The sequence below is a fragment of the Crinia signifera genome, chromosome 11 (genome assembly GCF_055691185.1).
Source record: "Crinia signifera chromosome 11, ASM5569118v1, whole genome shotgun sequence".
NCBI lineage: Eukaryota > Metazoa > Chordata > Amphibia > Anura > Myobatrachidae > Crinia > Crinia signifera.
Window position 1 is genome coordinate 104527424 of NC_139227.1, and position 26051 is coordinate 104553474.

At 45.7% G+C, this 26051-nt stretch overlaps 1 protein-coding gene and 1 long non-coding RNA gene across 10 annotated transcripts in view; one reads left to right on the forward strand and one right to left on the reverse strand.

Moving 5' to 3' along the window:
• Positions 1-26051, reverse strand: part of MICAL2 (microtubule associated monooxygenase, calponin and LIM domain containing 2) — a 191914-nt gene that overhangs the window by 18544 nt on the left and 147319 nt on the right. For 7 of the 8 annotated variants that reach the window (XM_083164104.1, XM_083164103.1, XM_083164101.1 and 4 more), the window contains 6 exons: positions 23564-23735; positions 22724-22860; positions 21491-21565; positions 19628-19713; positions 17510-18593; positions 11318-11406 (listed from right to left, as the gene is read on the reverse strand). In XM_083164104.1, coding sequence (XP_083020230.1) covers positions 11318-11406; positions 17510-18593; positions 19628-19713; positions 21491-21565; positions 22724-22860; positions 23564-23735 — 1643 coding nt within the window. Of the gene's footprint in view, positions 1-11317; positions 11407-17509; positions 18594-19627; positions 19714-21490; positions 21566-22723; positions 22861-23563; positions 23736-26051 lie in introns of those variants that run through there. The other variant, XM_083164109.1, reaches the window with a different exon arrangement.
• LOC146045336 (uncharacterized) lies at positions 6178-21858 on the forward strand. 2 transcript variants are annotated; one of them, XR_014465416.1, is made up of 4 exons: positions 6178-6407; positions 11325-11570; positions 14427-14620; positions 20547-21858. It is a non-coding gene; the product is annotated as an uncharacterized LOC146045336 (long non-coding RNA). The 2 variants fall into 2 exon arrangements; XR_014465417.1 differs by lacking the exon at positions 20547-21858 and adding an exon at positions 17783-18843 and having other exon boundaries at positions 6184-6407.

Genomic DNA, 26051 nt, shown 5'->3' on the forward strand with positions numbered 1-26051 from the left:
GTATGTGACAGGGGCAGTGACATGATGTGAGGAGGGGAATGGAGGCAGCAGGAAGCCACAGACTGAGAGTTATATAGTGGGAGGAGCAGGGTCCCCAGCAGCACAGAGTATATCGGGATGAGTGATGTGTCATTGAGGACAGGGCTGCATGTGACAGGGGCAGTGACATGATTTTAGGAGGGGAATGGAGGCTGCAGATCCCAATTTGGAACCTCCAGAAGTTGAGAGGTACAGTATGGTAATGGATCACCACAGACATGCAGATGATCCACTAGAACGTCAGCTCAGCCCTTCTGCCGAAACAATTGTAAATGCAGGATCTAAGAACAGGCTTCCATGGTCCAGCAGCATAGACACTCATTCCAGTTATAAAACAGTATGGCCAGCTGTATATATGATGTATCTGCCCCACAGGAACTGAGCAATCTGGGTGCACACCTGTACAATCCATGGCTCAATCACATGATACCTATACCGATGATTGTATCAAAAGTGCCCAAACTACTAGTTCCAGTGAAAAGCCTGTGACACGGCATTTTGGTGTAGCCAGGTATAATGTGTCAACTATCAAGTACAGGATGATAGATCACAGCCCTGTCTTGCTGAGAGGTGGAAACAGGAGGTTAGTTTTGTTAAAATGTGAAGCCCGTTGGATTGCCCATCTGGGAACCCAAACGGACTAAATGAACAGTCTGGTATAGCGGTACTACTATCCTAATTTCTTGTTGGAGGTAATAACTATCTGTGTTACTTAGCCATAGCCTGATTATCGTTTGCTCCCTTTGTGTTTATTAATTATTTGCCTCTGTTGTCTAGATTATTTTATTTTATGTATTTGTTTATGTGTTGTTATGGTGATGGGTATGTTGAGCTGCTGGACGGGGGTGTGTGGCTGGTTGTTGATGCTGATTATGGGCGACGTCAACGTGCACGCCAGGCTCCCGCCCCTCAGCCAGCTTTTCACTGGGTGCTATTTAAGGTAAGCTGTTTGATTGTGTATTTTATACCTGATGACAATATCGTTGTGATATTGAAACGTTGTACATTTAAGTTTTTCTACTGATTAGTGAAAACGAGATTGGAGTGCTGCACATTTTTGCCATCTCTCTCTCTCTCTCTCTCTCTCTCTCTCTCTCTCTATATATATATATAGACATTGTAGGGGCTCTGCACACACTAAGGAGCTTATTCTGATCGTAGCGGCCAAACGTGCGTACATTCGCTATTAACGTACGCTAGCCGTACGCGGCCGTTGGGGTTAAGTCCACCCACAAATCAGCCGCTTACGTACGGGCAGTAACAACGTAGAAGGGGAGTGGCGTACAACTGAGCATACGGCAACGTACGCGGCCGGCCCAGCCCTTACACTCCGACAAGTGGCGTACAACTGAGCGTACGGCAACGTACGCGGACGTCTTTCGTCCGTCTTCCCACCGACTTCTTGCGGCTATCTGAGCGTACGCCAGCTTGCACGGACGGGTCCCTATTGTTTTCAATAGAAAAGTCAGCTTATGGCACCGCTCGTGAGAGTGAGCGTACGTCCGTGTACGCTGACATACCCTTCACATATATGGACCAGCATATCTTTCCTTTCAACTATAATTATGAAAATTAATTAATTGATTGAATTAATTAATGTGCAAAATAGTGGCCATGGGATTAAAACATTGCTGAAACATCCTTTGTAGGTGTTAGATGTGGTTTATGTTATTGTATCATAAATACAAAACCTATGTTTGTATTAGAGTGAACACGTTGACACATGTCGACTTGTGTCGATTGAGTGTGCTACTGTGTAAAGTCTATGAAAGCACGTAGTGAATGTGTCTAAAGGTGGCCATACATCAGAAAGATATTGTACCCAATCATACAATCTCAACTGATTGTAAGATGGATTGTATGCAGATTGTGTGCACATCTTATGTACATAATCATACAATCAATCAGCAGATGGATTGTATGACTGATTGTAGGATGGATTGTATGCAGATTGTGTGCACATCTTGTGTACACAACCATGCAGTAGATGGATTGTATGATTGATTGTATGATCGATTGTGTGTAGATTGTGTGTCCAAAAACCACCAAGGACTGCCGGGGATTTCAAGGGAAATTGTACACAATCATGAGCGCAATCGATCTTAAGATCGATCTTTCTGATGTATGGCCAGCTTAACTGTTTAACAAATACCTACCTTAGCATATATAAGCAGGTCTTACAAAGATTCTTACCTTAAATTAAACAAACCTTTAAATGTAGAGAAGTATAGAAAGATAAGCTTCCAATGTGTTAGAGTGATGTGTGTGGCTTGCAGGTAGTGAAATCATGGTTTGGACTTAATAGACTGCAGCATTGCTTATTACATTCAGGTGTATGTGTTTGGTAGTAATCCGCGTAAATTAGCTAACCCAGGCGCACGCTGGCATGCGGTATCTGTAGGGGTGGTTTGAGATGGCGGTTGGCGGCCGCCTGTTTTGTGTCCGAAATGAACGGTGCTTTAGTCGATCGTGCGGTAGTAGCACCGCTCATTTTTGGTGCACACCCCCGTGTACGCCCATATTTACGCCCATTTTCCCTCATTATTTCGGCCGCTCCCCTCATCACGCCCCTATGCCGCCCCCAATGCCCGTACACTCGCGTACAGGTTTTTTCGCACGTAGAGACCCGTCCGTAAGCGTTATGGAGTGTTCGCGCCTGCGCATTAGCGAATGTACGCATGCGCAGACCATTAAAAACCCCGGGACGTGCGCGTACGGCCCGGCCGCTCCAACCAGAATAAGGCCCTAAATGAACTAATAAATAGTGGAGATTTGGTTCATGAATTGATCAATGCATTTAAGCCTGCAGCCCCCTTCATGGGACCCCACTTTTCTGCAGGTCCTAACACTATCGCTGAAAATGGCTACAATACACATAGCTATGTGTATTGTAGCCATTTTCAGTGATAGTGTTAGGACCTGCAGAAAAGTGGAGTCCCGTGAAGGGGGCTGCAGGCTTAATCAGTTAATTTAGTGTGTGTAGAGCCCCTACAATGTCTGTTTAAACAATGTGGTCACAAGCCATAGGGCACCCTAAAACTAGGAAAACACACACACACGAGGCAGAGATCTAGCACTTACAGATATATGTATATATATTTATAATTTATTGTATGTTTTATTACTATTTACTTTTAGCACTATTACAGTTATTAGGGGTATATATATATATATATATATATATATATATATATATATATATACATACCGTAAATAGGAAAAGATAGGAGAAGCGCACAGTGAGTAAATTGGCAAAACAAACTTTAGTAATAATAAAAGCTCACACACACAGCTCACATACACAGCTCACATACACAGCTCACATACACAGGGGTTAAAAATTGCAGGTTCAGCAAGAATCAACACAGCCGTTTATACAGCGGATCCCACGTATGATCGGCATCACACTGTAGGTGCAGACAGTGACTGGGACTGGACAGATGGAAAGACAGCTCTCAGCGTCACTACTGGAAACCACACCTCTCTTTTCATGTTTAATATGTTTTTTTTATTGTAAATTTGTTTCATTCATATAAAGATAACAATCATTATAAAATAAAAATATTCATTTTATTTTATACCAGTGTATTTCTGGATTTCTGGACTTGTATCAGACTTCAAGGGGTTAAAATAATAGTGCAACATTTCAAATATATTCCATTCCTTCCATTATATTTCAGCTGTATTAGGCCGTTACATAGACTATTGCAGGAGTTCCCAAACTTTTTTGAATCACGGCACCCCATGGCCCAAAAAAAAATATATAAAATTGAGTAAATTGTCTTTGTATGTGCTGCTTAGGTTCAGTTATGTGGTAAAGGGCAGGATTTGCTTCTGATTGTACACATATTTTATGATTGGCAGCCACCAAAGCTGGTTTTGTCAATAAATAATTGACCATAAATAATTTGAATTGGTCCAGGACCACCAACCCGTGACACCCCTGCAAGTGTCCTGAGGCACCCCAGAGAGCCACGGAACACAGTTTGGGAACTACGGGACTACAGTATATGTTCACAGGCATATATAGAGTAGGTTTGCTGCTTGGGTATATATGTACATTTTTATAACTACATTCTGTTATATCTTTTTTATAAAAAGTTTTGTATATATTTTATGTTAGCATCTGGGAAATGTTCCTGTTTCTTTCCTGTCCGTGATACTCGTCACCTCGCTCCAACAGCCTTATACGGGATTACCAGTCTGCTATCAGGGAGTGACAATGTGTTCTGACACTGTCCCTGGGCTCTGAAGTGGGAGAATAAAATGATTCGGGAACACTGCAACCTTATTTGTGAAGTCATCCTTGAAAGGGGACAATAGGCACAAGGAAAACTATTGTATTCCGCTTACACAAAACATACTGCATACACAAAATGTGCGTTCCATCTCCTCCCTTCAGCCCCATTGCGGAAACATTCACAGACGCATTAAGCGCCCCGCGCAGGTGAATTCAGAGCTTCCTTTCAGAGGCTTCCGTTGGAATCTTTGCGATGTTGTCATCGTCCTCACAAGGCTAACGTTCTTTCAGAATAAAAATGGAATTGTGCCATTGGTAAATAGCTTCTAACATTGGCCAAGGTTAAAAAATAAATTGCACTTTAAAAACCACACACTGTGACCCTTTATATTCCCGCAGTACACCCCCCATGTCCGAGGGTTATGAAAGCTGACAGAAGACCATGGTGCATCAAGGGTTAACAATCGTTGTTCAAGAAAAGCATATGACCTTATTTCTAAACCGTAACATTACTTATCCAGTAAGCAAGGTGTGCATTTAGGGGGTGATTCTAGTTAACTCACAGCTTACCGAGTCCCTGCGACGCCGCCCCGGCAAATTTGTCATTTATTAGACAGGGATGGCATGGTTGGTGTAGTGGTTAGCATTACCTTCTCATAACTGAAGTCCTGGGGCATATGTAATAGGATCTGAGTTTCCCGTAGATGCGGGATACCAGCACGGGAAGTTTTGTTGAATTGTTCCATGGGGATAACTTTTCCAACCCCTTGTCTCTCTCTCCTACTTCAATTAACGGGTATTGCGTAATTGTACCTTTTTGTTGTTGATTTGGTGTTTCTCCAGGCAACACATTTGCTTTCGTAGGATGGAATTAGACTAGCAACGCTGGGTTGGGTTGTGGTCGGCACTGCATCCTTCTCCACTAAAACAAGGGGTATTGCTATATTAGCTAAGACAGTGGTTCCCAAACTGTGTGCCGTGGCTCCCTGGGGTGCCTCAGGACACTTGCAGGGGTGCCCCAGGTTGGTGGTCCAGGACCAATTCAATTTATTTATGGTTAATTATTTATGGGCAAAACCAGTGCTGGAGGCTGCCAATCATAAAATGTGTACAATCAGAATTAAATCCTGCCCATTAGCACATAACTGACCCTAAGAATCGCATATAAACCCAATCTAATTAGTTGTTTTTGGGCCTAGGGGTGCCGCGAAAAAATTCTGATATGATGGGGTGCCGTGATTCAAAAAAGTTTGGGAACCCCTGAGCTAAGAGACAACTTCCTTTACGCTGACCCCAATGGTAGATATTTGTTATGTGATGTCAACATTGCTGGTACCCGCTATTTGTTGGGAAATGTATACGCACCTAATGCTTGCTCGAAAGTATTTTTCTAGAAACTCTCGGTAGAAATACTTAAGTTTATACTAATCAACCTACTATAATATGTGGTGACTTCAACCTGATCTCCTCTACACTACTACGCTTTGGAATTCCAACCTTCTTACGTCGACTACATTTATTAGATGCCTGGCGCTGTCCCAGATGAAGATATTGATGGGATTGTGTGATGTTCAGGGACAGAGGACGAAGAAGAAGCAGCAGGTTTAAAACGGGCAGGTTTAATGAAATTATTCATAAACAAAGCTGAGGTCAAATACTTCTTTGACAAGGAGATAAGGAACTAAAATGATAGCACTCGCTAGAAGAAAAACTTAAATGGCAAGTCTTTGCAAAAGGAAATGAATAGGCAGTACTCTGCAGGTTCAAACAGGACTTGAAGGAAGGTAGTAGCTGAAGACGTAACTCACGGTGAGATGATCTCTTGTAATAGGGAATGAGAAATTCTGGGTGGAGATGGAGGAGGTAGGGATCCCCCTTATAGCAAGGGAATTGCTGCCATTGGCCCTCTGAGCAGGAGGCAGGGAAAACTCCAGAACCTGGCCAAACCCTGCTTTGCCCATTTCCAAGATGGCAGCGCCGGCCTCCCGGGATCGTCAAACAGAAACTACGGCTTGCTGCAGCCCCAGCCCTCCAGAGCAGTGAACAGACACTGCCGACAAGCCCCGCCACCGCCCATGACCCCCAGGAGCCCGCTGGACGCATGCCAGCCGTCGGTGGACACGGACGGGTGAGTACTGTGCCCGCCGTGTCCGGACGCGACGGCATGTGACAGGCGCACATTTCACCCGACTAAATAATAATTCACGTGTCTTTCTGAAGCACATAATACACTTTCTAGAATTGAGTATTTTATGATCAGTATATCGGATCATGAATTGATATGGGCAACGATGATTACTACTGTACATAATGGTCCGTACAGACAATGGCACTATGCCTCTGGCCTATCTTCAACCACCACGTTTTGTAGTAAAGTGGAGACTGCATGGGAAGAATATAACTTGAATAATTTGTCGCCCATTACGGATACCCCAGTAACTTACTACCAGGCATCTAAAGCCGATTTTAGGGGAAAAATTATCTCCTATGTCACTGCGCATAGAAAATCTCTCTCTAAGGACTATACAGAGGCACAGCAAACTTTGACGAATGCTTACCTTATCAGACCCATTCCAATGCGGGCACGAAACAGTCATGTCTCACGGCTAAAACGCAGTTTGATGCACAAATTACCAATTTGGAGTCTACCTCGTCTTATTGCAGAGCAGTTATAATTCTTATATACGGTAATAAGGCAGGTAGATTCTTATCTAAGCTACTGAAAGGACAGATCCCCCTATGAGGGTTCACCCATCGACAGCATCAAACGGAGGTCTTGCCACTTCTAGCGCACAGATAGCGGAGATTCTGAAATCGTTTTATGAGGAATTATATTCCCATACAGATATACAAACTAGTGGCGGCTCTGAGGATACATTTTGGGAAGGTTTGACAGTGCCCCTACTTTTATCCTCATTGACATCCCCTTTGATTGCCCAAATTACTGAATTCGAAGTACAATAGGCGATAGCACATTTAATAAATGGAAAGGCACCTGGTCCTGACGGATTTATGTCAGAATACTATAAACTTCTCAGCAAACGCATAGCACCCACCTTGACAAAACTGTTTAACACGATACTTAGGAATGGGCAAATGCCGTTACACTTTAACTCTGCTATCGTCAAGGTACTTCCAAAACCTGGCCGTGGTTTGAGTAAACCAGGTTCTTATAGGCCTATCTCCCTTCTAAACACCAATTACAGGTTGAGTATCCCCTATCCGAAATGCTCGGGACCGCGAGCATTTCGGATAGGGGAATTTTCCGGTTTTTAGAATAATTTTTTGCAGCCATACTTACCTGTCCCCTGATGGTCCCCGGGCGTCCCTCGGCGTCCGCGCAGTCCCCGGGCGTCCACAGCAGGCCTCCGGCATCTTCTCCTGGTCTCCAGCGGTCCCAGGAATGCATTGCGCGAGTGTGCGCGCGCACCGGTGACGTCACCGGCGCGCGCGCACACTCGCGCAATGCATTCCTGGGACCGCTGGAGACCCTGGAGAAGATGCCGGAGGCCTGCTGTGGACGCCCGGGGACTTGGTAAGTATAAAAAGAGGGTTAGGGGGTTAAAAAAAATAAAAATAAAATTCGAATGATTCCAAAAACCACGGTTTTTGGAATAATTCGGATAAGGGATGTCCGGATACCGGATACTCAACCTGTATAAGTTACTTATCAAGATTTTAGCAAATCGATTGAAACTAGCCTTACCTCATATTTCATCTAGAGATGTGCGGCGGCCACTTTTTCGGGTTTTGGTTTTGGATCTGGATCTCCCTTCGTGTTTTGGATCTGGATTGGTTTTGGCAAAACCATCTTTGTGGGTTTTGGTTTTGGCTTTGGATCTGGATTTTTATGAAAAAATGCTAAAAATGGCTAAAATAACAGAATTTGGGCCTGTTTTTGCCCCTAAAGTATTATTAACCTCAATAACATTAGTTTCCACTCATTTCTAGTCAATTTTGATCACTTCACAGCTTACAAAATTGTTTTAATTTACTGTAGTTGGGCCAAAAGGGTATACCGAGGTAGCTGGATGACTAAGCTAAGCGACAGCAGTCGGCATCACATACATGTGGACCTTACACTTCCAACCTGGCAGAGCGGCACTGCAGGGGCAGACAGGGTGGCAGTTTAATAAACTATCCCAAAAAAAGAGAAATGCTCCAAACAGCAAATACAAAGAGGTATCGGCCTTGTCATGACTGGTGGTAGCAGCTTCAGCACTCCCACTATTTCCTCCTCCATCATCCTCCAAAAATGTGTTTTTATTTTATTTATTACTTTTATTTCTTTTTCTTACTTTACACTGGACACAGCCTGTCACACTGGACACTGCCCCTGGACACAGCCCCTGGACACTGGACACAGCCTGTCACCCTGGACACAGCCCCTGGACAATGGACACAGCCTCTGGACACAGCTCCTGTACACTGGACACAGCCGTCACACTGGACACAGCCCCAGGACAATGGACACAGCCGTCACACTGGACACAGCCTCTGGACACCGCCCCTGGACACAGCTCCTGTACACTGGACAATGGATATATGTCACGCTGGACACTGGATATATGCCGTCACACAATGGTTAGATGTCACACTGGCCACTGGATATATGTCGTCACACTGGACACAGGATATATGTCGTCACACTGGACACAGGATATATGTCGTCACACTGGACACTGGATATATGTCGTCACACTGGACAATGGATATATGTCACGCTGGACACAGGATATATGCCGGCACACATTACATGTCACACTGGACACAGGATATATGTTGTGACTTGTGACACTGGACACAGGATATATTGTCGTCACACTGGACACTGGATAGATGTCGTCACACTGGACACAGGATATATGTCGTCACACTGGACACAGGATATGTCGTCACACAGGACAGGACACAGGATATATGTCGTGAGTGACTCGTGACACTGGACAATGGATAAGATATAGGCCGTCACACCGGACACAGCCCCTTGTATTACTGCAGCCCCTGTACACAGTGTACTACTCAGCAGCACTGCAGCCCCTGCGTGTGAGCACTGCAGCACTGAGTTAGTTAATCACAAAAAACACAGGGTTCAGGGCTAAATAGATCACAACACAGGGCTTAGGGCTAAATAAATCATAAAAGGGCACGGGCCACAGGACAGCCCCTGGACAGTGGACACTGCAGCCCCTGCGTGTGAGCACTGGAGCACCTAGTTAGTTAAATCACACTACAGGGCTCAGGCCTATAAACAGTCACTGACTCTCAAGTCTACAACACAGGGCAGTGAGGGCACAGGACAGGTCACGGAGCGTAGCACAGCACAGCACGGAGCACATGGCACTGAGCACAGCACAGGGCAGTGAGGGCACAGGTCAGGTCACGGAGCACATGGCACAGAGCACAGCACGGAGCACACGGAGCTTCCCAACCACCCTCTTCCCTCTCCAAGATTGGAGTGAAGATGGCGGGGCGCGCGTGCGTCTTTTATAAGATCCCGCTCCCGCGAGAATCCAACAGCGCGATGATGACGTTCCGCCTCGTTATTGGTCCGGAATTCAGGCGGGAACTCCCGAGCTGGATCGGATCTGACCCGGATACCCGATATTCGGATCTGTCGGATCTCGGGGATCCGGACCCGCTCATCTCTAATTTCATCCAGACCAAATGGGTTTCATTAAGGGGAGAAACTCCGTAATTAATATAAGTATCTTTACATACCACTGACAGAGCTATATTATCACCTATATTATCACCTGATACTGAAAAAGCTTTAGACCTGGTGTTGTGGAAACATTTGTACAACGACATGTCAAAGTTTGCATTCCCTCCTCAATTTATTGCTTATACCCCTTTTACACCAGAACCGTGACCCGGGTTATTGCCGCTCCAGCCCGAACCGGGGCTTGGTGTAAAAGGGGTAAAAAAAAAATAAACCGGGTCCTGTTACCCGGTGTCCGACCCGGCAAATGTTCAGGGTCAGACACGGGGCTTCCCTGGAGTCAGGGGCCGTGTAAATGGGTAACCCGGGTCATCCGACCCAGGGACCCATTTCCACCAAACAGGGAGCCCCAACCTCCGGACCGCAGCATTCTGCGGTCAGTCTGGAGGTTGAGCAAGGGCCATGTACAGCCTCCGCTTCTGTCTGCGGTACTATGCAGACAGCACTGGAGGCTGGGCAGAGGTGAATGGATGCCTGTGTGTGGCATCCATTCACCTCGTGGACGGAGGCTGGGGGCGCACGGAGGCTGGGGACAGCCCAGCAGCTTACCTGCGTGCTGGGCTTTCCCCCAGCATGTCCGTCGAAGTTGCAGGGGTGATGGTCATCGTTGCGGGGGTGTCGGTCGTCAACTTTCCCGGTTCTTGGAGATGGTGTCATCTCCAAGCGCCGGCTCAGGGCCTGACTTCCCCGGGCATCGCCCACCCGGCATTATGCTGGGGGACGCCGGTGTAAAAGGGAACAACTGCCTGGTCGCAGACGGGTCCGAAAACCCGGGTCCAACTCGGCAGTTTTGATGTAAAAGTGGTATTATATACAAACAATTTATACTGATCCATACACTCAAATATCTTGCAACGGCTATCTCTCCCAGGGCCAGATGTACTAAGCCATGAAAAGTGATACAATGGAGAGTGATAAACCACCAACCAATCAGCTCCTACCTGTCATATTTCAAACACAGCCTGTTACATGGCAGCTGATTGGTTGGTGGTTTAACACTCTCCATTTTACCATTTTTCAAGCTTAGTACATCTGGCCCCCAATCATTTAAAATACAGAGAGGCACTAGGCAGGGATGTCCGTTGTCTCCATTGCTGTTACCTATTGCACTGCAGTCCTTGGCTTTGGACTTGCCACAGTCTCCTCTCTTTCAAGGTATTCTAATAGGCAATATTGATCTCCATGAGATGGCTGTCGCTGTGTGCAACTGCCGCCCAGCCACTGTAAAGCTGTCTCTCAGTCACCGTACTGGATAACATAACTGGGGTGTAACATAGCATTACCTCATCTTATCCCAATATCTATACTGTAATTACCTTATAGGACAAGGAGCGGTTCTGTGTGACATCTTCGTCAGAAGAGCTGCTGTAGGCCTCAGACTTTGTCGCTCTGACGTCCGTCATTCCTGCAACACAGAGAAATATAAGTCAGCAGTGGCATTTGGAACATGGCGGCACCTGGCCGGGGGGCTCCTGCACGGTGCTACCGGATCTGGCGTGTCTGGCTTCGGTCCTAGTGCCCATCATGTATAACCAGACAGGATACAGCCCTGAAGCACACGTCTGCCAGGTGAGGTTGGTGGACACAATCGTCAGGTCTGGATTTTGGGACCACCTCTATGATGCTAAATAATCTGTAATTGGCAAGGCCAAGTTTTAAGGATCTGTCCCTTTTATTCACTATGGACCACCAGACTATAGAACCCTTATTTTTCTGCATGTTAGCTGCAAACTGTACTAATACATCTTACTGTGTGGGTATCACAAGATAATGCTATTTAAATAGTGATATTTATTAAACAAAAACAGGTCATCGTCAAATCCAGTAAATATGACGTCAGGGATTGTAATAAAGCTCCCAGAACCGCCCATACAATATTCATCCTACGTGCTCGGATCACGGCTAAGTAGTTATACTATTATAAGGCAAACGCTCTACCTGTCTAATGACATTGACCACAGACTGTCTCTTGGCTGTTACCTCCCGGGGATCATCATCTAGCGAACCACACCAACTACTCCATGTAGGCCGCTCTCTGGGTAAGCTGCAAGCGAGCGCAGGGGTGAAAGCACTTGCAAATTGGTGCTTGTGGTTCCCTTACCCATACAGTATGAAAATAGGTATAGTCATGTCCCAGCACCTAGGCATTCGGAGAGGTGTGCTATGCAAGCGTCACACCTAAGTCCACTCTACAGTTTCCAACGTGCAGTAAAATCAAAAAATGTTGAGGAAATGTATCAAGCTTCCAAGAGTGGAGAAGCGGACAAGCAGACTGGTTGCCCATAGCAACGGAACAGCTTTTAGCAAGTATTTCTCATGCACATTGATGGACCAAAGGTGGTTGCTATGGGCAACATTTACACTCTTTACCATGCTTGATACACCGCCCCACTGCTGCGGCCTATCCATACTGATAAAGGTCCATGGAATTTCACAAGATAATCATATCAGCATGGCTGGTCTATAACAGGCCCAAACGCAGCAGAACTCAGGGTCACGTACAACACACGTTTCCTAGCAACCATTGTCCCACAGTAATCAGCTGTCTGTCACTATTAACATTCCGCAGGATATCACTCTGAAATTGTATTCGATATACTGTAACAAGCTGGTCAACTTGTGGTACAGTAAATCCCAAAGAATGGCCATCAGCCATAACATTAGTCTATTGTCTCAGTGCCAGGGCCAGATCCACCATTAGGCAGCTGCCTGGGGGGGGGTCCAGAATCTGAAGAACCCCTAAGTCTATTACAAAATTTACGATGAGAGGTGTCCTTGTTGGACTTAATGGTGTTGAACTTTTAAGACGCCACCTCCACACGTTCACCTAAGGTTCTGGAAAGCTGGTATTGGTGTGCAGGTGGTGGCCAGTAAGCAGTAAGGTGACGTTTTGTCTAGGGTGCCTAAGAGCCTTGCACCAGCCCTGGCAGGTCCCTCTAGAAGTGTATGGACATCTCAATACTTCTGAAGATGTCCTGTGGTATCCAACACCAAGAGGTTTAGCAGCAGGTCCTGAAAGTCAATAATGTGTGAGGTGGGGTCTCCTTGGCTCAAACTTCCCGGCAGATCCCACAGAGGCTCAGTCAGATGGACATCTGTGAATTTGGAGGCCAAGTCACCACCTTGACTTCTTTGTCATGTTCTTCAAAACCATTCTTAAACATAATGTCTGAAAAGTGGTTTTACTGATATGGCTGATGGGTGTATATAGACCCTGATTCAGGTTGGCCCGGCAAGCTGCGAACATCGCCTGCCCGAATACAGGCCCCCCCCCATTGATGAATCCCCTGGGTGAGGAACCACAAATAAAAGTCAGTGAAAATGGAATTTGGGCCTGTCAACGTCAACCACCCGCCCCCGGCATGAAGTGGCCCGCTCGAGTATCCATTCATGTGGCTGCCACTGCCCCGTCCCTCCCGCAATGAACAGCCGGGCGAGTGTGTAACTCAGTGATGCCGTTCATTGCTGGGGCCTGCACAAGCACAAATACACACTTGCGCTTGTGCAGACTCCCCCAACATCAGAACGGGCCGAATATGCCCCATTCTGAATGGTAGTGATTTAGGCCCATGGTACCTCCTCCAGTACACCAACCATAGGTCAGGCAGGATATACCAGCGCCTCACCCCGAACATCTTGTCTCCGTTATATTATTATCAGATGACTGCAATTGTCCCCTCAACATATTCTGTATGAACTACAAGCCTCAGCCAGGAGTGCCAGAACCCTGACATAGTAAACGCATTCGGGCAGTCAAATGAACTGGGGTAACGCCATTGTGGTCAGGACCTGCTGGGACTTGTAGTTCCACAACCTTTTGAAGTGCCATAGCTTGCCTGACAAATACGTACGCAGCTATCTATCGCTGCCGTTGTCGCAGCTAGGAACAATACATATTTGACTGTTTAACATATTCAGTTACCATAGGAGCACTTACAAAGCACTTTATCTCTTTTACCGCGGGAACAATGGCGTGCAATCGCGCTGCCCCTTGGCTCACTCCAGTAAGTGATAGACATAGAATAGAAGGTCTAGAGGGTAAGGCCACCGCACATTGCTTTACACTTGTAGCAATTGGAATGCATCTCTGGTTGCCGACAGAAACGGCTAATAATTGTTTAGCACATCTCCCCGAGACCCTTTGCTGACACCAACCAACACTGCAGTTATTATCTGTGAAAATGCAGCCTTGGCCGTAATCAGTGCAATGGGAAACTAGTGGCAGATGGGGGACCAGCCTGCCAAGGTCCACCCTTACCTTTATGGGAACGTGTACTGACAATTCATCAGAAGTTCTAGCTTTAAAAATACAAACCTGCGGTGCCACAATTTGAGCATAGATACTACCATGTGACAGGCACGGAATCTTTAGAATGTAAGCTCTAACAAGCAGGACCCTCTGCCCTCATGTGCTTTTCCTTCTAGACTATCTTCTACCCCTCGCCCAGTCCTCGGCTTCTACCTTCCTGATGCAGCAATGTTTATATACCACTAGTTGTTCCCAGTCTGTCCAAGCGCTGGCGGATGTGTGAGGATGAATAGAGCAACACTTGAATTGCTCCACCGGGCTCCATCTAGTGGCCACCGTTGGGCAAAACACTTGAATTCCCCCCTTGGAGGTGAGGACCAGGGTTAGCACTATGTTATATGGGATGTACCTGTCCTAAATTTTTTATGTACATGTCTGGGTGCTGTGGAACCTTTGTGGCGCCATAAAAGTAAAGGTGGAGTCAGAAAACAGTGCTCCTGCGGCTAACACGCAATGTACAGCTGCACAAATAATAGTAATAAATAAAAAGGTACTTGTTTCCTAGCACGGCCACAATTGGGAGTAATCGTGTACCTTAACTTAAGGTACACGATTAACGCGATGGACCCGATTTCCTTTGAAATCAGGTCCATTTTGCCGGCAAAGGCAAAATCGGGTCCATCGCGTCGGTCGCGTGTATTAACATGGCACGCGACGCGACCGACGCGATGGACCCGATTTTGCCATAGGGTTCAAGGTAAAATATTTTTAACATTGTAATCGCGTTCATCGCGTTGGTCTTGTGCCATTATAATGGCACAAGATGCGATGGATGCGATTAAGCACATTTTACATAGCTAACAATGGGAAATGGGCCAATACGGCCCATTTCTCATTGTATATGCCCCCGTCATGCCTATAAATTAATGCCCCCCACATTGTGAGCGGCACCCCATGATTGACGCCAACCCGAAGCTTGGCGAGCGTAGCGAGCCCGCGAGGGGCGGCGGTACGCGTCCTCCGACCTTTTCATACCCCTACTATCCACGTCGAGGGGACGCGTATACCTGTGAAGTAATGCGCTGCGCTCGCCACACTTTATATTCTCAACTCCACGCCGACGTGGATAGTAGGGGTATGAAAAGGTCGGAGGACGCGTACCGCCGCCCCTCGTGGGCTCGCTACGTTCGCCACGCTTCGGGTTGGCGTCAATCGTGGGGTGCCGTTCACAATGGGGCCATTTGGGGTCTGGGGACAATTTTACATTGAATCCAATGTAAACCCTATTCACATTTGATTCAATGTAAAAATCGGGTCCATCGCGTCGGTCGCATCGCATGCGATTTGGTCGCATGCGATGCGACCGACGCGATTTTTCCGACCCGAGCAAAATCGGTGTGGCCGTTCTAGGAAACAAGTACCAATAAAAACTACAATATTGTTACAAATATCTTGATTCAGACAGTTTCCTAAAAGTGTAATAAAAACATAAAGATTTGTGCAAATTGGGCGGGAAAAGGCGCATTTAGGGTTCACTTACCTCACTGAGCGCCCATACACCTGTGTGTAGCATCATTTCTACATGTGTATTAGCCTAGGGTACCTGGAACCTTTAATCAGACCACGCTAAGCAGTAAGAAATTAATATATTAATGTCTGTGGCACCTGAAGGAATGCTGATCATATATTTTGATCAGCTCCCAGGGCTGTGAGCAGGACCTGGGGACTTATTGCTGGCTGGACACTGCTCGTTTCCAACTGATAATTTAGAAGATCTGCAGGGAACAGTCTCAGATCTTTATTTGCCAGCTCACACTGCTAAGCACTATTATTTTACACTCTGTCGTTAGAATTAAGAAATTATATATCATGAGTTTGTTACAAATGTTCAGGAATACTAAAGAACAATCTGCATTAGCCTGATCACTTGTCCTTTCGTGGCACCTGACCCTTCGCCCATTTCCTATCTCTTCTCATTTATAATGTATCTTCAGCATGCCGCCGACAGATACTGTTTATTTATACAACCAACAACTTGTTTTTTTCATGTAGTAAGCCAGCAGTGCCTGTTAGTAGTAAGCCAGCAGTGCCAGTTTGTAGTAAGCCAGCAGTGCAAGTTTGTAGTAAGCCAGCAGTGCCTGTTAGTAGTAAGCCAGCAGTGCCAGTTTGTAGTAAGGCAGCAGTGCCAGTTTGAGGTAAGCCAGCAGTGCCAGTCTGTAGTAAGCTAGCAGTGCCACTTTATAGTAAGCCAGCCGTGCCAGTCTGTAGTAAGACAGCAGTGCTAGTTTGTAGTAAGCCAGCAGTGCCAGTTTATAGTAAGCCAGCAGTGCCAGTTTATAGCACAACAGCAGTGCCAGTTTGTAGTAAACCAGCAGTGCCGGTTTGTAGTAAGGCAGCAGTGCTGGTTTCTAGTAAGGCAGCAGCGATAGTTTTCATTAAGTCAGCAGTGCCAGTTTGTAGTAAGCCAGCAGTGCCGGTTTGTAGTAAGCCAGCAGTGCCGGTTTGTAGTAAGGCTGCGGCGATAGTTTGCAGTAAGCCAGCAGTGCTAGTCTATAGCAAGCCAGAAGTGCCAGTTTATAGTCAGCCAGCAGTGCCAGTTTATAGTAAGCCAGCAATGCCAGTTTGTAGTAAACCAGCAGTGCCAGTTTGTAGTAAGCCAGCAGTGCCAGTTTGAGGTAAGCCAGCAGTGCCAGTCTGTAGTAAGCCAGCAGTGCCACTTTATAGTAAGCCAGCCGTGCCAGTCTGTAGTAAGACAGCAGTGCCAGTTTATAGCACGACAGCAGTGCCAGTTTGTAGTAAACCAGCAGTGCCGGTTTGTAGTAAGGCAGCAGCGATAGTTTGCAGTAAGCCAGCAGTGCCAGTCTGTAGTAAGCCAGCAGTGCTAGTCTATAGCAAGCCAGCAGTGCCAGTTTATAGTCAGCCAGCAGTGCCAGGTTGGCATTGACCTCATGCTTCCAGATCACAGACCACTGCTGCTCTGATAATGACGTAAGCAGGAGGTAGCAATGTAATTATGCAGCTGGAGGTGGCCCCATAATAATGTTCTGCTCTGCTCTGTATATTGTTCTGCCCTTTGTCCACCACAATTCAGGGAAAGCGGCCGAGTATTCATTTGAGCAATTAGTTTTATGACAGTGTAATTGGCTATTAATGAGGCAGGCACAGAGGCATGGATGAAAATATCTGGAACCAAGGCAGCACTGCGATGGGGTCCTCTAGATACCTAAAGCCATCATGTGCTTCACGTCTGTTGTCTTACCTGGCTGGATCATAGGTGGTAGATTCGAAGCACCTACAGAACTTGTCTGAGGTCTATCTTTCTCATTGGTTTTCCTCCCAAAGTTCCAGGGAACGTACCACGTGTCATTTGAAGGCGCATATGGTGGATTCTCAGGGGCTTTGCTTATTAGTCTGAGAGAGGAAAAGATAGAATGTCTTCTGTTTCTGAAAGGTACATCGGAATTTGTACTGCTTTGATAATTTTCCTTGATGTTGAACTTCTCTAACATTTTTGGCATGTCTTCTACTTTAGAAGAGTCCTGCTTCATGTTCTGGGAGGATCGAAGGCCAGCATTCCTGGGAACCCCATCATGGGAGGCCTTGAAATCACTGCGGGATGCGGTAAAAGGGTTGGGCAAGGTGTCATTGGAGTTGGGATGGCTTTCCGAATTACTACGGCTTCTCCTGAAGAATGAGCCAGGAAAGCTGAAGTAGCTAGTCTGTGCCATCGGTTTGGTTTTAGCAGCTGAAATGTTTCTCGGGCTGTCGGGAGCAGAACTCACGGAGCGATTAAACGATCGCTTTATTGCGTTGGACAAGATGGTGAATGTGGAGGATTTACCTCGGCTCTCCGGCTCCCCTCTTGGATCATTACTGACCCGAGGAGTGGCTTGCTCACGGATGTTCCTGGTGGCTGGTCGGGGATGAGCAGAGCTCCAGTCGAGAAGTTTGGATTTTTCCTCATCAGAAAGAACAAGCTTCTTAAGTGTTGAGTTTTGAGGTCTGTCCAGTTGCGGCAGCTGATTCCGTTCATCTGTCCTATCGTCCTTCTCAAACACATCGCTGCTGCCACTGAGATGCTCCGGCAGAGGACCAGGGTCCCGGTCCTCATCTCTGCCTCCACCAAGGCCAGATTTGTGGTAGGTGTAATGGAGGTACGGGCTTGGCCTTAGAACACCGGATGACCCATTTTCACCAAGTTTTTGGAAATTGCCGTTGGTATGAAGAGGAGAGTGATGAGGAACATATGAAGGTATCGCTGGATATTCCTCCTCAGGAACCTTCTCAGTCACATTTGGAAAATTCGAGTCACCGAAATGTTCGGAAGTATTTTTGTTGAACACCTGTATGACATAAAGGTTTAGGTATTAATATGTGCACAGGCGCTAACAAGATCCCGTAACAGCAGAACATTCGGATCGTGAGTGGGGTTAGACGTAACTCTCTTCTGGAACTGGTCTCATGTGGTGGACAGGGAGGGGGCTGGAGGGATGAGGCCTGGATCTCCGTCATAGGAAGGAGATTTCCCACATTTGTGAGAGGCAGCCATTACAGTCACACCTACCCCATGCTAATGGGCAGGTGACACACCTGACTCTGGGGCGGAAGGTGCATACACAGGGGCAAATTTGCCAAAGCTTCTAATAATGAAAAGAGGTGATATTGCCCATAGCAACCAGATTCTGCATATCATTTTCTAGGATGCAATAGAGAAACTCTAGCCAACATCTGATTGGTTGCTATGGGCAACATCACCTCTTTTCATTTTTAGAAGCTTTAGTAAATTTACCTCATACGGCGCAACTCTCGGACATACTGATGCGTACACAGCCTGATTTTCACGTGGTTATGGTATAAAGAGTCGACAGTCAAAAGGTTGACATTGTCAAGGTCGACAAAAATGATCGACATACACAAGGTGGACACAAGCGAAATGTTGACATGGAAATGATGGACACATGAAAATTTTTACATTCGTTTTTTTTGTTTTTTGTGTCTACTGGTAGATTGCAGCACGTGGATGCCATATTTGTGTCCTGCATTCGCACACTTTGCCGTTCCTAATTGGAGCCCACGTTAATGGTAAAGAATGATAAAGTTGATACCCCCCCCCCCCCCCCAAAAATACCTCATGTCGACCTTTTTGAGTGTCTACACCATATGGTGTTGACCTATTCGTTGCGGGCTTAGACACGGCCGACCTATTAACCGGAGACAGATGAATCACAAGGCGTAAGTTTACTAACCAATTAGAATCTACTTATTTATTTAGCACCTTCTAGAAGATAATAGAGACAATCTGATTGGTTGCCCATAGCAACATTGCATCTGAAATAGAACTCCCATCTTGGCCATGACCTACAGGGTGATACATTACCTCATCATCCAGGGAGCTCAGGGTGCAGCTGGGTAACCCCTCTCCTGAAATGTTAGATGGTCTTCTACCAAGGAGAAGCGGCAGTGCTGGGAATGGAAGAAACAAGTGTCAATATACAGTATGGTCCTATGTACAAAGAAATTCTCCTATAGAGATCCTCCTGTGATATAACAACACACTTCAGGGCAAATTATTATATAGCTTCTAAAAATGAAAAAGAGCTGAAGTTGCCCGTAGCAACTAAACAGATTCAGTCATTTTCTAGGATGTACTAGGGAAATGGGACATGGATCACTAGATAGACAGCAACTAGGCCGGCAAGCGTTCGGTCGACACCACTAGGTCGACATGCATTAAGGTCAACAAGACTAAAGGTCGACATGCAGGAGGTTCAATATGACTGAAGGTTGACATGGGTTAGGTCGACAGGTAATTTGGTCGACACAAGCATTAGGTCGACATGGGGAAGTTCACTTGGGGAAGTGTCCCGCTTTTCGACATGGACACTAAAATGTAGCACCGCATCCCCTCGCATGGCTCGCTGTTCTCACCATGCTTTGGTTATTCTCCCACCATGCCCTAGTGGATGCTAGGGTATGAATTACCACCTGTCGGCACATGTCAACAGAAAAAAACCCATGTCGACCTTTTGACTGTCGAATTTGTGGCCATTTTTTGGACAATCCGTGGCCGTTTTCACCAACACGTCCACTTTTGCCACTTGACAGGCGTAACATTGAATTCTGACTGTCGAGTGACAGTTGAGCTGAGCGAAGACGGCCTGGGATTCCGTCTGCCGGGACATTCTGACGGTCGGAATCCCATATTGAATACCCCCCAGAATCTGATTGGTTGCTATGGGCAACAGCACCTCTTCTCATCGGTTGCTACGGGTAACATCTAACTCTTTTTCTTTTAGAAGCTCAAGAAAATATAGCCCTTAGTGTCTGATCAGAAGCAATCTCGCTGTCACAGACTGGGCCCTGTCCGCCTTCGTGGAGCATCCCCCGGGATTACTGTACAGATTCGGAGGCATTACTGCGAGATGCTGCGCACATGAGCACATTAGTCGCTCCTTGAGACGTGACCTTTTTTTCTGGGTGAGGGAAAATTATTCCATGCAGCATTTTTCACATTCTTTTAGCAGTCATTGCTCACAGGAACTTTCTGTTCTAGGAATTCAGGATATTTCCTTATTTGGAAGGGGCAGAGCTCCCTCCAGTGGCTGTGATTGGTAGTGCACAGAGGCAGCAAGACCTGCGGGGACTGGCAGCAGAATTGTGATTTCTGGGATATCTATTGAGGAATTTATGCAATGTTTAGGCTTGTGTTAGACAGAGTGCGCATTTACACTTATCTGCTTTATACGCTGCTTGAACATTTATAAAGGCACGAGATATCGTCGTCAGTCGCAGTTTCCGAGATACATCATTTCTAAGAAGAATATTTGAGCGCCATCTACAATAAAAGTCTGGTCATGGCCTAATCCTGTGTGTTGTGACACACAACTGTATGATAGGTATGTCGCTAAGTTGCCGACGGACGGAATACTGATTGACAGATTGACCAAATGTCAATATAACGACATATACACGCCACTGACAATCAAAATACCAACAACAACAAAATACCACCAAGTAAAACACTGACAGGGAGAAAAAGTTGACACATCCACAATGCCGACAGCCAAAATAATCATACAAATAACATGGAATACACTGTGAAGAGAAGCCCATAGGCTTCTATAGGTTTAAGAGCTGGAGTAACCCCGCAGTGGGGCTCCACCAGGAGGGGCTTAGTGAATTTGAAAACGTGGTAAAACCCCCCCAGAAAACTGTCACTTTCTACATGGTGTCTCCTTACTTGTCTGTATCTTCCTTCTCCATCTCTGGGGTCGGTTTGATGTGGCGGACGGAAAGTTATTGGTGCGACCAAGAGCTGGAACAGACAAAGGAAAGAGAGACTTATAAACAACCGCTGCCTGGATGATCGTATGGGGACTTTGCACCACCAGTCGGAGGCCAACATTTCAGTTGCAAGCTGAAATTTACTGGGGCTTTAAGCAGGACATTGTAGATGGCAATAATATTCCATGTACAGCGCACTTCACCGCGAATAGTATTGCAGCTTAGTCACTTAGCCTGATTCAGAGCGAGAATGTTGTGATAGCATGTGGGGGGCACCCGGCACAGGCGCCCCACATGCCTGGTCCCGCAATGTGCCTGCAAAAGTTTGCTAAAGTGCAAGCGCTTTGCTACACAGCGAAGGGCACGTACATCCCCAGCCGCATCCGGTCTGTGCAGCCTAGATGCGAAGCCAGGCACAAGCTGTCCATATGTGACATGACGCAGTCGACGTGGACCTCCCCCTGAGCGGTCCAGAAACACCTGCGCTGTCCAGGTGGCTCCCACAAAATAAAATCTCTAATTTCTAAATTTCTGGTACATAAATGACCAGAAATGTAATCCACAGTTTATTCCCTATCAGGGCTTGCACATACTAGGCCCAGGACTATTTTCCAGCCCTCTCATCCTCCATATTGAAATAGACTGGATTACGGCCTAGCGCGTTTGTGGCACACAGCATATTTTCTCAGCTGGTGCCCAGGTTCTTATACTGGGATGCTAGCGGAGATCCGGTCACTAACTAGCCCTGCTGCAATTGGATTGTTGTTTCTGTTGACCGTAAAACAGCCAATTGAGGGCAGATCCACGACAGGGCCTCTCATTTATGCCCCAAACTCTGTAGACAGTAGGAAATAGGAGGTCCCCTGATGAAAAGGCCCTGATACAAATCCAGTGACATCATCAGGCTGACAGCTTTCAGGGCATTGGCTCTGAGTGAGCACATGATCAAAGTGTCACAGAAACCTTTTCTCTCACCTATAGCATTCTGTATATATGACACAGAGAGGGAGAGACACAGTCTTATTATAGCTGATGTGCATATCCCTCTAGCTGTATCCCATTTAGACTTTTGTTGCATGGTTGCATGTCTCCTGGTCTCTTCTTACACCTTAGCAAGTCTGGTCCTGCACTTATCCTTCCCAAGTTACAGCCATCATCTAATGTAACATCTCTCGTACAGGCTCCTTACCCTCTACAGCTAGAGATGGGGGCACCGGGTCTCCATTGACATCGCTCTTTATGGACTGTCTCTCCTTTTTGCGTGACGACAGCCTCCGGTGGCTTGTTCTTGGGTGATTCTCATCTGGAACATGCTCCGTCTCTGAGCTGAAACATGACATGAGAAGTTACAGATCATAGAACATACTACATAACATACTTCATATAGGGCCTTATTTTGGTTCATTCTTTCTGACAAAATCCTTCTTAGATGGACAAAACCATGTGCACTGCAGGGGGGGCAGATGTTACTTGTGCAGAGAGAATTAGATTTGGGTGAGTAATTTTGTTTCTGTGCAGGGAAAATACTGACTGCTTTATTTTTACACTGCAATATAGATCTCACTTTGAAGTAAAACCCCACCCAAATCTAATTCTCTCTGCACATGTTACATCTGCCCCACCTGCAGTGCACATGGTTTTGCCCATCTAAGAAGGATTTTGTCAGAAAGAATGAACCAAAATAAGGCCCATAGTGTTCATTCTAACATCCTTCACCTTTCAAAACCTGTGCAGTTCCTCTTGTCTGCCTCGGATGATGCCTGCTGTTGTGTTGCTTCTAGCACAGTGTGGTCTGTATTTCACCAGAGTGATACAGATCAAACTGTGCTAGAAGCAACACAGCATAGAGCGACACCCCGGGCAGGCAAGAGGATCTGCATGGATTTTTAAAAGTACAGGGTGTTAGATTGAACACTAGCCTAATAATTAATGCTCAAGACGGATGTTTATATGGGATCCCTATTACACTACCACCCAAACTCACTACATAATGCATGGATATAGCTACCCCCATTGTCACTCTCGTCACCTGCTCTCATCGCTCAACACCATGACGCGGACCGCCAGGAGGTTGTTCTCCGCTGTCTCTTCCTCTGGGCCGATCCGGACTGATTTCCACTCCGTGGATACAGATGAATTTCTCCTTTTGAAAACACTGAAGATGGAATCACTTCTGGATTTCTTAGGTGACGTCGGTTCATCTGCAGATCCAAAAAAGGTAAAAAAAAAAATAATGAAATAGTTTTATCAGCTAATATTTAATATTCTGCACAACACTCTGCCTAATTCACCCATGTGTAAATCCTGACACATGTTCACTGCCTGTTACATGCACATGACAGTCACAACATAATGTAAGCACGTGGACATGTACAGTATATAATACACACACCTGACAACTGTTTCCTTAGCTGTAGGGATTGCCGCAGGGAATGTAGCGGCTTTTCAGCAGTCGCCGGTAGTGTGCATGCGACGGTGGCAGCCGTCGCTAACCTGCCATGAAATGGATAATGCTTCCCCATATGTTCTGGAAGATGGTCGGTCATTTTTACTTCAAGTTATTGGGTGGTGACTGGGAGATGCATGGAGGTGTTGCGTCCTACAGCAGTGTCACTGGTGTGTCACTGAGACATACAGCCTGCTCATACTTACACAGAGATACTGAAGCGGCCATGGGGCTGGTGTGACCATTAGTGTCACCAATGGGTAATGCAGCGTCTATAGAAGCTGATAGGGGGCGCCGCGGTCTTTGAACATTCATGGGTAAAAACCGCGGAAGGGGATTGTATCAGCATTAGCATAAAGTCACAAACACACCACAACTGCGTCCAACACAGGCCCTTAGAACAAGTAATAACTTGACAGAGATATGATTTGAATGTAAGCTCTGATGAGCAGGGCCCTTCTTCCTCATGTGCTTATCCTTCTCTTACTTAAACCAGATGGCAACAAATTGTGCTGTTTTATGCCCCCTGATACTTATTAATACTACCAGTTAATTATATAGCTCACAAATATTCTGCAGCACTGTACATAGAATATTATTACCAGTTATTATATAGTGCACACATATTCCGCAGCGCTGTACTGAGAATATTATTACCAGTTAATTATATAGTGCACACATATTCCGCAGCGCTGTACAGAGAATATTATTACTAGTTATTATATAGCGCACACATATTCCGCAGCGCTGTACTGAGAATATTATTACCAGTTATTTATATAGCGCACACATATTCTGCAGCGCTGTACAGAGACTATTATTACCAGTTATTTATATAGTGCACACATATTCTGCAGCACTGTACAGAGAATATTATTACCAGTTATTTATATAGCGCACACATATTCTGCAGCGCTGTACAGAGAATATTATTACCAGTTATTATATAGTGCACACATATTCCGCAGCGCTGTACAGAGAATATTATTACCAGTTATTATATAGTGCACACATATTCCGCAGCGCTGTACAGAGAATATTATTACCAGTTATTATATAGTGCACACATATTCCGCAGCGCTGTACAGAGAATATTATTACCAGTTATTACATAGCGCACACATATTCCGCAGCTCTGTACAGAGAAAATTATTACCAGTTATATTATATAGCGCACACATATTCTGCAGTGCTGTACAGAGAATATTATTACCAGTTATTATATAGCGCACACATATTCCGCAGCGCTGTACAGAGAATATTATTACCAGTTATTATATAGCGCACACATATTCCGCAGCTCTGTACAGAGAATATTATTACCAGTTATATTATATAGCGCACACATATTCCGCAGCTCTGTACAGAGAAAATTATTACCAGTTATATTATATAGCGCACACATATTCTGCAGGGCTGTACAGAGAATATTATTACCAGTTATTATATAGCGCACACATATTCCGCAGCGCTGTACAGAGAATATTATTACCAGTTATTATATAGCGCACACATATTCCGCAGCTCTGTACAGAGAATATTATTACCAGTTATATTATATAGCGCACACATATTCCGCAGCGCTGTACAGAGAATATTATTACCAGTTATTTATATAGCGCACACATATTCTGCAGCGCTGTACAGAGAATATTATTACCAGTTATTTATATAGTGCACACATATTCTGCAGTGCTGTACAGAGAATATTATTACCAGTTATTATATAGCGCACACATATTCCGCAGCGCTGTACAGAGAATATTATTACCAGTTATTATATAGCGCACACATATTCCACAGCGATGTACAGAGACTATTATTACCAGTTATTTATATAGCGCACACATATTCCACAGAGCTGTACAGAGATTATTATTACGTTATTTATATAGCGCACACATATTCCGCAGCGCTGTACAAAGGATATTATAACCAGTTATTTATATAGCGCACACATATTCTGCAGCGCTGTACAGAGACTATTATTACCGGTTAGTTATATAGCGCACACATATTCCGCAGCGCTGTACAGAGAATATTATTACCAGGTATTTATATAGCGCACACA